The 15942-nt window shown below is 35.6% G+C and overlaps 1 protein-coding gene across 1 annotated transcript; it reads right to left on the bottom strand.

Annotated features, from left to right (window-relative positions):
* Positions 1 to 8060: 8060 nt before the first annotated feature.
* Positions 8061 to 15580, bottom strand: LOC131075534 (L-type lectin-domain containing receptor kinase SIT2). The gene is made up of 4 exons (XM_059221022.1): positions 15184 to 15580; positions 14784 to 15062; positions 14390 to 14532; positions 8061 to 9294 (listed from the first exon to the last, which is right to left on the bottom strand). Exons 1-4 carry the CDS (start codon positions 15578 to 15580, stop codon positions 8227 to 8229), a joined length of 1887 nt encoding a protein of 628 aa, XP_059077005.1. The 3' UTR covers positions 8061 to 8226.
* Positions 15581 to 15942: the final 362 nt, after the last annotated feature.

Genomic DNA, 15942 nt, shown 5'->3' with positions numbered 1-15942 from the left:
TTGAAGTCATTTTAGCAATTGGTAAAATGGTTAGTCAATACCTTCCATTTCTAAGAAACCTCTAGCCACTAGCCTTGATTTGCATTTTCAATTAGGTTCATCTGAAGTGAACTTTATTTTTTACGTCCATTCAAAAACAACCACATTTTTACTTTTTGGATCTGTTTTCAATTCCCAAGTTCTATTTTTCATCGAAGAGTTGTACTCATCTTGCATAGTTGCCTCGTATTCATATTTTCCTTTTTCTTCCTTATATGTACTTAGAGTATCAATTTGCATCACCTTAGTCTTAAGAGCATAGTTAACAAAAAAAAATGTTAAGGCCTTCTTTGTAGATTTCTTGAAATTTTGTAGTATTTTTTGTGTCTTCCTCATCACTTTCATTTGATAGTTCAACTTGCACTTCATCTCCTCCTAGAAAATATGACACACCTTCATTTGAATAATTCAAATAAGAATATTAATCTTCCTATATCAAGATTGAAAAGAAGGATAATTATCCCTTTCACTATCTTCATCAAACCATATATTTCTTTTGATATGAATTTCCCTTTTTTTCATATTATATAGCCTATATCCTTTTGAATCCTCTCTATACCCTACCAATATGTACTTCTCATTCTTCCTTTCTAACATGTTTCTTTTTTATTAAGAATTTGAGCATAGGAATTATATTTAAAGATTAAAAAATGAGACATTGTAGGTTTTCTACCACCCCATGCTTCTTTCGGTGTTATTTTCATAGCTATTTTTGTATGTGTTCTATTCAAAATATGTATTGTAGTGTGAATTTTCTTAGACACAAATTTAGCTTCTATATTTCTAGAGTGTAGCATGCATTTATTCATTTATAGTTCTATTCTTTGTTACTCCAACCCCATTTTGTTGAGGCGAGGAAGAAATAATTGCTTCCTTTAATGCTATGAGATTTCCACAATCCATTATGTAATTCTCTTATTTATTTCTGGATTCGATTGTGTCTGCAATTTTTTCATCAACGTTTCGAATCACACTCCATGATTCATCATGAGTACGAATTTAAATGAATTTATTTGAAATATTTTAAATTTCTCAATTTGAAATAAAGCCTTATTTTAATATGGATTTTTGTAAGAAGTAAGACAACTTTTAAATTTTTAAAATAGATTTAAATTTTAATAAAGAAATAAATAAGAAAATTGCTTCCCTTTTTGTAGAATGTTGTTTATATAATTAATATTTATTTATATATTTAATACCTTTGTTTGTCCTTATTATCCTTAGAGATCTCCCACTTTCTATTTGGATAAATCTTTAATCTCTTTAAACTTATAAAACACTTCATCTTTCTTCTGTAGAAAATATATCCAAATTCTTCTAGTATAGTCATATATAGAAGTGAAAAGATGTGTAGAAGTGAAAAGATGCATTGATCCTCCAAGTGAGGGCATTCTAAAAGGACCAATTACATCACTATGAATCAAACGTAAAGGAGGTTTTGGCCTCTGTGATTTTCCTTGTAGGAAACTTTGCATGTGTTGCTTTCTCATTACATATCTTTCACATACCTTATTTCTTGGTGATATTTTTTAGCCCATGTACCATATGTAGTTTTTCCATAAGCTCGAGTCTTTGATAGTTTACTTGTACCATATGTGCATGCCCTAACCTACTAATATCATTATATTTGGCAATAGTAGACATATACTCATCTTCTTTTTTAGAAGTAAATTCCTAAAGTTTATATAATCCATTCTCCCTTTGACTATTCATGGTCACTTTATAAATATCATTCATAGATCCTTGGTTAAACATTTTTCATTGTAGGATTCTATTTTGTACCCTTAATTTTCAATTTGAGATACAAAAAAGAGATTTCTTTAAGTATTAGATATCAATTTTACATTTTAAATACACCATTATCACTTCAAATTGGTACTTACTATGAGACATGTATTGCGTAGCACAAGAACCAATAACATAGTCATCCTTGTAATAATTATTTTCTTTAAGAGCAACACAACAAGCATTTCTTTTAGAGTAAAAACAAATTATTATCTTATTTATCTTTCCTTATTAATTATATCTTTTCTGATAGAAGAAACTTTATTTTTCTTCTCCTAATTAGATGATGGACTAATACTTTTGAATTTGATAATTTTATATTATATGATTATGTGGTGAGAGTTAAAATCCATACAATGCATGAATTTTTATATGTACTCTTCAAAATACCTCATTCTTTGATTCCACTTTTTTTATTCCAAATTTTTAGAGCAATTTCCTAAAAAATGTAAGCTTGATCAATGCTACTGCTCTTTTATCTCTTTTATCTCTTTTATCCCAATATTCCTTAACCTTTCACTCTAGTAACTATTTCATAAAAAATGCAACCATTAGAAAAATCACCATATGAGATTCCCAAGCATACTAATTCATTCCATTTGATTTAATTGCTGGTAGGGGATTACCAATATAATCCATTATGTTAAAATTCCCTCTTTCAAAAATAAATTAAAATCCTTAATGCATAGATGTTAAATGAAAATCTCTCACATTTTTTTGTATTGATTTTTTTTTAATTTTATTTTCAATATTACTCATTTGCTCTACCACAAGTAACAATTACTATTTATCACAACCAAATGGCAACTCTCATAGTTAAAAAAATCCACATATCAGGGACCAATATTTAAAAATTATCTGATACCATATTTGAACAAACAAAATAAAAGCATTAAAAATAGAATAAAAACACTTGAAAATGTATTATTTGCACTTAGAGTACATAGTGTTTGTTGTTCTTGAACAATGACAAACATGCTAGGGGAAAGGACCCAGTAGTTGTGCACTCTAACTTCGCGCTTTCGTAGAAGGTTTGAAGAGTAGAGAAAATTGATTGTCTGGGAAGAGCAGGGAGATCAGGGATGTGTCAAAGAAAGTTGCTGACCAAGAGAGAAAGGAGTACAATTGCTGACCAGGAGAGAAAGGAGTTGTTCAATGGCTACAATCTCCAGTTAATTGTGTAAAGATATGGAGTCAAAGAAGATATCAGCACCTTCAACTACCAGTCATTAGAATGTGTTAGAAATTTGCAGAAGTCTAGGGAGGATCCAAGAGGTGTAGCATAGTTCATTAGATGAATCTACCCAATCAGACAAATAGACAGAAGGTTTCTGAAGTGTGCTCACTCAATGATAAGCAAGGAGGTGAAAAAGAGGGTAAAAGCCGATCCCAAGATAAAATGAGGTTGCTCTATCTAAGTTTACCAGTTGGCAGAGAAGAAGAAGGTGAATTGTGACAGCGAAGAAGTTTTAGATAAGAAGAGAATCGATTTGGAGAAAGTTTTAGATAAAGGAGGCCATAGTAGATTAAGGCTCGGGGGCTAGTAGTACTGTTCTACATACCGGTCGTGGTAAAGACCTGTGTTAAGAAGGTTACGTTTGATGAAAAGTAAGCCGATGCTAAGAAGGTGATAATGGAGTGTGCTACAGCTTGCAGAGTTTACTGTTTCTTTTTTCCTTGTGCTGTTCTGTTTACGTTTTGTGTAAATGCCAGTGGAGTAAATGACAGTGGAGTCTTGCATGGACTAATTTGGTGAAGCCTGAGCTATTTTTTGTGTTTGTCCCAAAGGTGGATCGCTGTTGTTTTGGTGTTTGCCAGGCAAGTGAAGGAGATATAGAAAAATCAATCTGGCGACTCATGTGTGAGAAAATTAGATGTTTTTTGCAGAAGGTGTCAAAGATCAGCCCTTTATAGACTTTCTCATCTGCAGTGCCTTTTATCTTTTGAACTACGTGACAGATTGTTGAAGGAAAGATTTGTGTTTCTTTTTAATGTAGATGAAGGAAGAACTGCTAAGTTACCGTGAGAACATAGTTGCAGTTGTTAATCTTTGGAAAGATAACTCGTGCAACAGTTGCCAAAGTCAAAGAGATTCAACCCAAAAGGAATGGTCATTGCCTATCAAAGAAAGCAAAGAGAGCAGGTTAGAAGGTTCCATGTGAGAATGATGTCAAAGTGTTAGCTGGACAAGACAAAAGGGTTTGAGATTGGAGCAAAGGTCAAGGAAGTCACTGTATACAACACAAGCTGCCTCCCATAAAGATAAAGAGCAAGTGAGAGTTACAGCAATAGCTGTTAGAGGATTAGTCACGACAATGAAGGGATAATAAGGAAGAGTGAATAAGAAGGCATAGACACGGTATGGTTGAGTAGATATAATGGATAGCAGAGAATATAATCAATCTATAGTGAAGTAGGTGGGCAATTGGGGATTAATTTTAATACTCCCCTTTAATCATAACTACCATCTAAAATATCTAAGTTGTTTGATTAACTACCATCTAAAATATTCAATTGGTTTTTTTTTTTAATGCACAAAGCTTTCTTTTTCTAGTACCTTGGTAAAGATGTCTGCAAAGAGAGAATATAAACATGCAAAGCTTTCTTTTTCTAGTACCTTGGTAAACATGTGAATATAAAGCAAAGAGAGAATTTAAACCTACATTGTTTTCACCTTCATTTTGCTTATAAATGTCTCTTAAAATTCTAATATTTTTCCTCTTTAACCTTGCTAATGGGTGGTTTGACATGTCACTTGAACTTGTTGAATTTGGACTTGATGGTCCAGCACAAAGAGTATTAATTGAAGATGTTGTTTGCTACACATTTGATGAAGCATTTGTTTGAGTATGTGGGGTTGTCCTTATGCTTGATGGTGGCATCATTTGACCACTTTGACAAATTCCAATTTGGAGCATGCACTCAAGACACAAGTTTCAATCAGCCATGGTAGAGGCAAAGGAAGATCAAATTACAAAGGCAGAGGATGAAATTCATATAGAAGTGGAAGAAGCGGACCATCAAGCTCAAGTGGAAGAGGTAGCCATCAAACATCAACTCAAAATCAACCCCAAAGCCAAAGGTAAGATAAATCTTCAATCCAATGTCATTATTGCAACAAGTTTGGACATTATTTAAGTAAATGTAGAAAACTGTAATGGATGGAATTTGCCACCTCAAGGATGATGAATCCACAAGGGCAAATTATCCGTCCAATTACCTCTTCGAACAGGCGCAATGTTGAGCCATGGGATAAAAAGAATGCTCTGGGTTTGTTAGAGAATCGAGACGAACCTCTGATGAGCTCTGCAAGGTTCTGTAACCGAGACAATAGTGCGGACCCCAGACTACAGTGTGGACCCCAGACTGCAGTGCAGAACACGGACTGCAGCGTGATGCACTAATGTCCTAGGTGAATAGAACATAGAGTTAGGCAAAGGTATTTGGTTCTTACAAACAAAACACAAAACAACAACAAAAATAACTAAACTATCAACTATTTAACAAACTAACTAATTACAAACAAATGAATATAGAATGCACAAGATATGAATAAGATGAGTTGTATACTGCTTAAACAAAAAGGACAGAGCAAATGAAGAACCTGAGAGACGCTTAGATTTGGGACGCTTGCGTGTGGCACTGTCATCTATGAGTCTTGCAAACACTAAATCTATAAATCAAAGCACTGGACTAAACCTGTACCTGTGCACATTGGAAAGGGGAAAAATGTTGGGGTTGTATTGGGGCCTACCTCAATCAGACCCCTGTTTAGGTGTTTCCACCACCACAGACAGCCAGATTGGTACAGATTGGAAAAATAGATAACTTGGAATAAATTGGTAAATTGATAAATAGATGCAAGAAGAAATTTAATTCCTATTGCATGCAAATGAATATTGGAATATTGGTAAATACACTAATTAATGCAAAGGACTCATTGCATGAAAGTGAAATAAAGAGAGAGTAAGTTAGGAAATTAAACCCTTCTTGATATTTAGCACTATGAGTGTGATGAAGCTCACTTGGTAGATGAATTGGTAAGAAGCTGCCACGAGGTCGGGAAACTTGATGTTGGTATTGATAGCTTGCCTTTGATCTTGATGTTGCTTGAGATAGCTTGAGAGAGCACAAACATTAAGATAGCCAAGAACCCCAAAGTGGGAACCCTTTCAAATGAGTTGAAGAGGGTTTTTAATTCGAAGCAAGTGCGGGGAGCCATTACGGCACGACGCGGGCCAAGGGACATGCGTTGGCGCGCATATGAGTCACTGACACTTTTGAATTCTTAGCATTTTCCGAGACTTTAGCATGGCGTGCAGACATCCCCACATCATGTTGTTGTACATCGGGAATAGGCCCCGAAGGGTTGGCAAGGCTAAGCAATGATCCTTGTAATGAAGGCTTTACGATGACAAAATGTTACAATTTCGATCACAGGGTCGTCATAAATGCCTTAGGCATCATGCAAACGTGTCATAAATGCACCAGGTACAATTTAGAACACTACTAAAACAATATGATTCTAGATAGCAAAGTGACTCCTTCCACACCCATTCAAGGTAAACAAAGTGGTCAAAAGACACCATCATCAAGCATAAGGACAACCCCACATATTCAAGCAAATACTCCATCAAATTTGCAGCAAACACCATCTTCAATTGGTACTCTCGGTGCTAGACCATCAAGTCCACATTCGGCAAGTTCAAGTGACATGTAGAACCCCACATTAGCAAGCTTAAGGAGGCAAAAAAATCAGAAGCTTAAGAGACATTTATGAGCAAAATGAAGGTGAAAACAATGGAGGTTTGTCTTCTCTCTTTTCTTTATATTCACATGTTGAAGATCAATTTGCAGACATCTTTACAAAGGTAGTGGAAAAATAAAGCTTTATGCATCAAATAAGGGAGTGTTAAAATTAATCCCAACCACCCACCTACTTCTCTGTAGACTGATTACATTCTCTACTATCCATTCTATTTATTTAAGGTTTTTTATTTTGTTGCTGTCCTTGAGGATTGGAATACACAGAAAGACAATTTTTAAAAGGTTTGTATGACAAAGAAAAATCTATAAAAACTAGGTAGCTGTAGCAATAGCAGTAAACAAAAAACAGGGGCAGTTTTTGTATAAATGTGGAAAAACAGAGAGAACAGAGAGAAGGGACAGAAGCTTATGTATTATTGCAGCCTGAGCAGGGGACTCTGTTTTCAGTAATATTTCTCAGCATACAATGAATAGCAGCTCTATGTTATCTATGTTAGCAGCTCTATGTTATTTCGTTTCTAATCTTTCAAATGAATATATTCGAATGAAATCTCTACGAAGTTTATGAAGCCTTTAAACCCCCAAAAAAAAAGAGAAAATGATATTTCTTAGCTATATAATCAGCATAACTTATTCTATCTAGTATGCCAGGCAAAAAGTATATTTCGTGTTAGTGAACATCTGGAATGCATTAATTTGATAGCAAAACTGATCTATTTAATTTCTGAAGCTTCCGATATGCATTTGAGGCGAAAACTAATCATTTCAAGTCTGAGGCTTTCCAATGCCTAAATTTGAAGAAAAACTTATTTACTGAAGTCTCAAATACCTATATTTTAAGCTATACAATTTAAATAATCTATTTAGTGTCTAAAATTCTAAATAAATTATTAGAAGTCCTAATCTTTAAAACGGAGAAACTTGTGGAAAAGATTGCTCTTTGTTTTTGGAGTTTTTAAACTCGTATATTTAAATAAAAAATATGAAAAAAAATAATAATAAACATAGTGGTTTCAGTTCTAAAGGTCTTCATATCTAATACTCCAAACTATAAGTGAAATATTTAGTTGGATTTGTAAAGGTTCGATGTAAAGGAGAGTGAATCAGCTAAGTAGCTTATCATTATGCCCACGACCCTCCTTTCTGCTCGCTGTTGAAAGAGGTAATGAATTTATTTAAAAAATATCTCGTTATAAATTTTGTATCACTAATTTATCAAATTAAAAAATAGCAATTTCTAATGTTTTTGTTCAATTAAGGATTATTAATAGTTAATTAAGCAATAGTCATTACAAAAGTATTGCGTAATTGTAAGGATTAAAGAATTCTTAATCAACCTTTAGGCAAGAAAAACTTATCTGACAAAGCCATTTTGTGTTAAAGCTAAGTGGTGGACGAAATTTTTATCAAATATCATCTTCAACAATTATCTTAAGAAATTCAACTACAACTCCTCCATCTTTAGAAGATAGAATAAGTACATTAATCTACATCTTTAAAAGAGAATAAGTACAGAGATTCACCGACTGCTCAGTAGTGGAGCCAGACAACAGAGAAATTCTGCTAACAAAAGCACAACCATATAAGTAGAAGTCCGTTGAAATTAAACATAAAAGCATGAGCCCAAGGCGTCTTCTAAACTAATCTACCTACATCAGGATCAGAATCAGTCCCAAAACCATGGCTTGTTGAAGTGGTTGGATGACTTGTTGAAGTGGTTGCATGAACAACACCAGTGGCATAATCTAAGTAACTCACATCGTAAGAAATCGAAAGAGCTTGATGAGTGGGAAATGGAGTTTCGCCCTCCAGTATTTGCAGTACTGTTCTAATGCCAAGTCTTTTCTCTGGTTGAGGATGAGAACAAAACAATCCCAATTTCAGTACTCTTTCCATTTCTTCTACATCATACAAGCCATGAAGATTTGGGTCAGATGCATGCAAGATTTTTCCATTTCGATATAGATCCTTCACCCAATCCAACATAACAATCTGCTCACTATCCTTGGCTATATCTATGGGCCTCCTGCCACATGCAACTTCCAGTAAAACAACGCCAAAACTGAATACATCGGAGCTTGGAGTAACTTTTCCTGTGTATGTGACTTCGGGAGCGATATAACCAACAGTCCCCACGACTCGAGTTGTCTGGGGATTTTGAGTATGGTCGTATAAACGAGCAAGCCCAAAGTCTCCAAGTTTTGCATTAAGCTCTGAATCGAGCAACACATTACTGGATTTCACGTCTCTATGAACCACCCTCCGTTCCCATTGCTCGTGAAGATATAACAACCCTGTAGCGATGCCCTTCAGAATTGCATATCTTCGTTCCCAACACAGTACTTCTGTTTTTGCCTCTGGGTTAAGGAATATCAATTTTTCCAGGCTTCCGTTTGGCATGTAGTCATAAACAATAAACAACTGTTTGCTTTTCCTGCACCAGCCCCGCAATTGAACAAGGTTTCTGTGCTGGAGACGACCCACACTGGAAATTTCTGAAATAAATTCCTTCATTCCTGCAGTGGAGTCCCTTGTGATGCATTTCACTGCAACTTCAACTCCGCTTCTGGAGAGAACGACCTTGTAAACCCGTCCAAAACCCCCGAGGCCCACCAGCTGGTCATCACTGAAGTTTTGTGTGGTAGCTTTTAGCTCTTCGTATGGAATTCTGTGAGGCCAAAACTGTTGATAAGTGATGCTGCTCTAGCATGCAGCTCCATGCAACTCCAGTTTGGACATGAAGCTATCCATTCATCACCATGCATAAGCTATTTTTAGTTAATAGTTTTTTTTGTTTATTCATGCAAGCATGTATTCCAACTTGCATAATTCCTTAGGACTATTTTTAGTTTTGCTTTTTGCATGAGTTTGTTTTTAGTAAATAAAGCATGTTGTGCATGCACTTATTGTATTCTTAATTTAGGGAGTAGTTTGTTTTTTTTAGTTTGAGAGTCTTAGTAGCTTTCCATGCAAAGCTAGGAATATATTTAGAACTGCAGTTATTATTTATTCTTCTAGACTGCAAATTCTTTATATATACAGTCTCTATGTAATTTTTTAATTAAGCTTCAATAAAGATATTGGTGTTTTCTTCTTTTTACCGTTATTGTTTGCTAATCAGTTGGTTCAGAGAGGATAGGTCAGGTTCAAAATTCTACAAGTGGTATCAGAGCAGGTAAAATTGTTTTGGGTTAAAGTTTTATTGTTGGAATTTCGCCAAAGTTAATCATGTCAAATTCTAACCATATGCCCGTTCCAGAATTTGATGGGAATGATTATGATTATTGGTGCATTAAGATGCTGACCTTTTTTATTGGAAAAGATTTATGGGAGATTATTGAATCAGGTTATGAAAAGCCAACTGATTGGAATGCCCTTACAGCCAATGAAAGAACAACAAGAAAGGAAGCAAGGAAAAAGAATGCTCAAGCTTTGTTTCACATTCAAATAGCTCTTGATAAGAGCTTATTTCCATGAATATCAGGAGCAACAACTGCCAAAGATGCCTGGAAGACTCTACAAGAAGCTTACCAGGGTAGTGATCAAGTTAAAGTGGTCAAGCTTCAGACATTGAAGCGAGAGTTCGAGAATTTGAAGATGCAAGAAGCTGAAAGTATAAGTGATTATTGTGTCAGAGTCAAAGATGTAGTCAATAAAATGGCTACACTTGGAGAAATTGTAAGCAATGAAGTTTTGATTAAAAAGGTGTTGAGATCTTTGACATCCAGATGGAATCATGTAGCAATAATCATAGAAGAAAGCAAGGATTTGACAAAACTATAGTTTGATCAACTAGTTGGATCCTTGATGTCTCATGAAGAAAGATTGAAAGATTCTTTTGAAGGTGTAGAGAAAGCATTTTCCTCTAAATTGCTAATCACAAAAGATAAAGATACAAGCAGCAGTAGTGCCAAAATCAATCAAGGCCAAGGTAAAGGGCAAAGCCAAAATTCTTCAAGAGGTAGAGGAAGAGGTGGCTCAAGAGGAAGTGGTGGTTTCAGAGGAAGAGGTAGAGGCAGATTTGATAAGAGAAATGTTCAATGTTACCATTGTAACAGGTATGACCACATTGAAAGAGAATGCAGATTGAAAGAAGGTAAAAGTGCTAACTATGCTCAAGAAAGTAGTGACAATCCTCCTAATCACTTATTCTTATCTTATGCCAAGGGTGAAAATACTAGTAAAGATGTTTGGTACCTAGATTCTGGATGCTCTAACCATATGACAGGGAATGAGAAGTTGTTCTCAACAAAGGATGGAAGTTTCAAATCCAAGATCCAGCTTGGTGATGATAAATCATTGGAGGTTGCTGCCAAAGGAGCTATGGAGGTCCAAACAAAAGAAGGTATAAAGAGTATTCATTAAATTTATTATACTCCACAATTGAAGCACAATTTGTTAAGTGTTGGGCAGCTATGTGAGAAAAATTATAAAGTAGTCTTTGAGAATAAGACTTGTACTATCTATGATAAGAATAAGGATAATAGGGTGATCACTGTTGTTCCTATAACAAGAAATAGGATGTTCCCCTTGAGGTTTGGTGAACATAACAACAGTATGGCAAATATGGCTTATGAGGATTCAAGTTGGTTATGGCATCTCAGGTATGGGCATTTAAATTTTCATAGCTTGAAGTTTCTAACCTCACATGCATTAGTTTCTGGTTTGCCCAAGGTTGAGGAACACAAGGAGGTTTGTGAAGGTTGTGCTAAAGGAAAGCATGCAAGAGAAAAGTTTCCAAAGGGCAATGCATGGAGGGCTCATCACCCACTTCAGCTTGTTCATTCAGATATATGTGGTCCTATGCAGACTAAGAGTTTGGCTAAGTCATCATATTTCATTACTTTTATTGATGATTACTCAAGAAATTGTTGGGTATATTTTTTGAAGGCCAAAGATGAAGCCTTGGATACATTCAAGAAGTTTAAAGCCCTTGTGGAAAATGAGAAAGGGTGCAAGATCAAATGTTTCAGGACTGATCGTGGAGGAGAGTTTTGCTCAAAGGCTTTCCAAAGTTATTGTGATTTTAATGGCATCAAGAGGCAACTTACTACCTCATACACACCTCAATAGAATGGAGTAGCTGAAAGGAAGAATCGTACTGTGGTTGAAATGGCAAGGTGCATGTTACAAACCAAGGGATTGAGCAATTCTTATTGGGGAGATGGAGTTGCTACAGCGGTGTACATCCTCAACCGTAGCCCCACCAGTACACTAGAAAAGATGACTTCTTATGAAGCTTGGTATGGTAAAAGGCCTAATGTTAATCATTTCAAAGTTTTTGGTTGTTTGGCTTATGTGCATGTACCAGATCAGAATAGACAGAAGTTAGATGCAAAGAGTGAGTCATGTATTTTTATTGGGTATAGTGAGAAAAGCAAGGCTTATAGATTGTATAATCCCCTCACTAACAATTTTGATGAAGCGGGAGTTTATGGTCATAAAAAAGGCCATGTTGAGAATCCAAAATCTATTTTGAATGATGATATAATTGCTGATATTGATCATGAGTAGCCATCTAATGTTTCTATATCCAGTGGTTTAACTCCACCAAGCAACCCTTCATCAAGTTCTTTAGTACCAAGTTCAAGTCCAGCTTCTTCTCCAAGTTCTACAAGGAAAGTAAGGAGATTGAGTGATATCTACCAGAGGAGTGGAAATCAAGTACATGAAGAAAACCCAATAGGTGAAACAGTGAATTTTGTTTTATTAGCCAAGGCTGATTTTGAACCATCATGTTTTGAAGATGCATGTACTAATGAGGTTTGGGTGAAAGCCATGGAAAAAGAGATGTATTCCATTCACAGGAATGACACTTGGGAGTTAACAGAACTTCCACATGACAAAAAAAGGATTGGCACCAAATGGGTCTACAAGACCAAATTTAACAGTGATGGGAGTGTTGAAAGACACAAGGCAAGATTAGTTGCTAAAGGCTTCACACAGAAATATGGAATTGACTATGAAGAGACATTTGCACCAGTAGCAAGACAAGAGACCATATGAATGCTGATTTCATTAGCAGCTCAGAAGAAGTGGAGCATACATCATATGGACGTGAAAAGTGCCTTCTTGAATGGGTACTTAGAAGAGGAAGTATATGTGGAGCAGCCACAAGGTTTTGAAGTGGAAGGAAAAGATAATTATGTCTACAAGTTGAAGAAGGCTTTGTATGGCCTCAAGCAAGCACCAAGAGCGTGGTATGCCAAGATTGATGGATATTTTCAGGAGAATGGCTTCCAGAGAAGTAAGAGTGATCCTACTCTCTACTACAAACAAGAAGGTACTGATATTCTCATCATAAGTTTGTATGTTGATGATCTTTTGTATATGGGTAGTAGTTCTAAGATGAAAGATGAATTCAAAGCTGCTATGATGAAAGAATTTGAGATGAAAGAGTTTGGTCTAATGAAATATTTTTTAGGAATGGAGGTTTATCAAAGTAAGGATGAGATTTTCATTTGTCAAACAAAGTATGCACAGGATATGCTGAAGAAATTTAATATGACTGATTGTAACCCTGCCTCCACTCCAAGTGCTCATGGAGATTTGTTATGTAGAGATGATGGTGCTGATTTAGTTGATGAGACAACTTACAAAAGTATTGTGGGGAGCTTGATGTTTCTAACCCACACGAGGCCAGATATTGCTTATTCAGTTTCACTTGTTTCAAGGTATATGACAAATCCATCTGAAATACATATGAAGGCAGCCAAGAGGATTTTGAGGTATGTGAAAGGGAATTTAAGTTTTGGTATTCATTACTACCCTTCTGAAAAGTTCAATCTAGTAGGTTTTAGTGATTCAGATTGGGGAGGTAGTATGGATGATCGTAAATCTACATCTAGAAATTGTTTTTCTTTTGGTTCTGGTTTGATTACCTGGAGCTCGAAAAAACAAAGTATTGTTGCCCTCTCATCTACAGAAGCAGAGTATGTTGCAATTACCTCAGCAGGTACACAAGCCCTTTGGCTTAGAAAAGTTTTGGAAGAAATTGGAGAAAAACAAATTCAGCCTACAGTAATTTATTGTGACAATGTGAGTGCCATCAAGTTAGCTAAGAATCCGGTTCATCACAGCAGAACTAAGCATTTTGATTTGAAATATCACTTCATATGAGATTTGGTGCAAAAGAAGGATGTCGAATTGAAGCACATCAACACCCAGGATTAGCTAGCAGATATATTCACCAAAGTAGTTGCGAAAGCTCAGTTTATAGCTCTACGAGATAAGATTGTCAACCCTCTCAGTATCAAGAGGGAGTATGTTGATAAGTGATGCTGCTCTAGCATGCAGCTCCATGCAACTCCAGTTTGGATATGAAGCTATCCATTCATCACCATGCATAAGCTATTTTTAGTTAATAGTTTTTTTTGTTTATTCATGCAAATAAAGCATGTACTCCAACATGCATAAATCCTTAGGACTATTTTTAGTTTTGCTTTTTGCATGAGTTTGTTTTTAGTAAATAAAGCATGTTGTGCATGCACTTATTGTATTCTTAATTTAGGGAGTAGTTTGCTTTTTTTAGTTTGAGAACCTTAGTAGCTTTCCATGCAAAGCTAGGAATATATTTAGAACTGCAGTTATTATTTATTCTTCTAGACTGCAAATTCTTTATATATACAGCCTCTATGTAATTTTTTAATTAAGCTTCAATAAAGATATTGGTGTTTTCTTCTTTTTGCTGTTATTGTTTGCTAATCAGTTGGTTCAAAGAGGATAGGTCAGGTTCAAAATTCTACAAAAACTCTAGCTCCCATTCTTCAATCAAATCCCTCTCTTTTATTTCTTTCACTTTAACTAATGCAAAGAAAACGGCAACAAAGAACAAAACCAGAGATGCTGCAGTTACACTAACCATGAAGCCTACGGATCTAGTTGTCTGCTTTTTTCTGATCAATGAAGGGAGATCCGACAGATTTACGGTCGGGGCTTTACCTGGTAGAAGTGTAGGCCCAGATGAATATACCAGCACAGAAGATAAAACAACCATACAACTTGAATATGAAACAAAAGGATTTATTATTATTATTATTCTAAATTAAAATGTCCCTGCGCTTTTCTGATCAAACTTTATAATAAATCTTATAATAAAAACATAAAGCTAGTTTTAAAATCTGAAATTTTAGGTTTTAAGGGTCTACCCAATCTCGTATTCAAAACCTATTGCAATATAATATTTACATTACCTTCTGTACTGAAGCTCCAGCCGAGAATATGATGATCTTCAATTGCTTGAGACCCTGTCGATGCAGAAAACCCCACGTACACGTCTTCCTTCAAAACTGCAGAGAGATTCAATTTCGGAACAGATATCAAAGGCCGGACAGGCTTCTCCATCCCATACATTGCAAAAGTCACATTAAGCTGTTCTTCTTCATGATCATAATCGATCCAGGCTTGGATATTCTCTCCACTTTTCAGACTGAAATTGTTAAAATGATCACGTCCAACCAATATGCTGCCGGCTGAGATTCAAAGGACTTAACACCGTTCAGGTTAACTCCAACATGGTTGTCATCTATATCGCCAACATCAGGGTCGTATGCCGTACAAATTCGACCGCCAAGAAATGGTTGGATTGGAGACCATTTGTTTTAGAGGAGGCGATTCCGAGGTACTGGGAATCTTGGGCGCCCGCAACAGAGTTATCAGGAGCCATGATAAAGGCCATCCCATTCCCGCCCTTGCCCTTAGATGGAACCCCAATGTACATAACAAAGGTAGTGCTGAAGGGTAAAACTGAATTATTGCTGGCTTTTATTTTGATGGGGTTGGGGTACAGAACACGGCCTATTGAATGCCTGGTTTGATTGGTTAGGGCGACCACCCGCTGAGAATATATGGATGCATCCTTTAGTAGTATTATGTTGGATTCTTTGAAATCCCCGTAGGTGAAAATGTTGGCGTAGGCAAAGTCTGAGATACACAATAGCCATGGCAGCACTATTGCAAAACAGGAGGTTAGCTGGCAAAAGGTGGGCATTGTTTCTCAGAAGGAAACCAGTCTTGTCATCTTCATTTAATTTGTATAGGAGGGAAAATAAAGAATGGGTCTGTATATGGGTCTACATATGGCTAACAGCAATATGAAACCACCCTACATTCTTTGTGGGAGACACCTAACTGCACTACAAATGAGACATACATACTCCTTATACTGTCTAGTTATTTTAGCTTGGTTAAATCAAATTTATAGGCAATGTTGATCTTAAGAGATAAAACAAAGTATATTTTTAAAGATTTCTAAATTGTTGATAAAATTGATTGGTTGTAAAGGATTTTAGAACAAGTAAAATCTTGTGAAATACAAAGATTAGTATTCTAAGAGATATAAGTATAGACTTA

This window comes from Cryptomeria japonica, chromosome 5 (assembly GCF_030272615.1).
Source record: "Cryptomeria japonica chromosome 5, Sugi_1.0, whole genome shotgun sequence".
Lineage (NCBI taxonomy): Eukaryota > Viridiplantae > Streptophyta > Pinopsida > Cupressales > Cupressaceae > Cryptomeria > Cryptomeria japonica.
The sequence above is the reverse complement of the archived record's forward strand: the minus strand, read 5'-3'. Positions and strand labels throughout refer to the sequence as shown.

Coding starts and splice junctions, on each gene's coding strand:
- LOC131075534 (XM_059221022.1), bottom strand. CDS start 15,580: ATGCCCACCTTTTGCCAGCTAACCTCCTGTTTTGCAATAGTGCTGCCA. Junction 14,533..14,783: donor CTGGAGCTTCAGTACAGAAG/GTAATGTAAATA, acceptor CACTTCTACCAG/GTAAAGCCCCGACCGTAAAT. Junction 9,295..14,389: donor TTTTCTTTGCATTAGTTAAA/GTGAAAGAAATA, acceptor GCTGCATGCTAG/AGCAGCATCACTTATCAACA.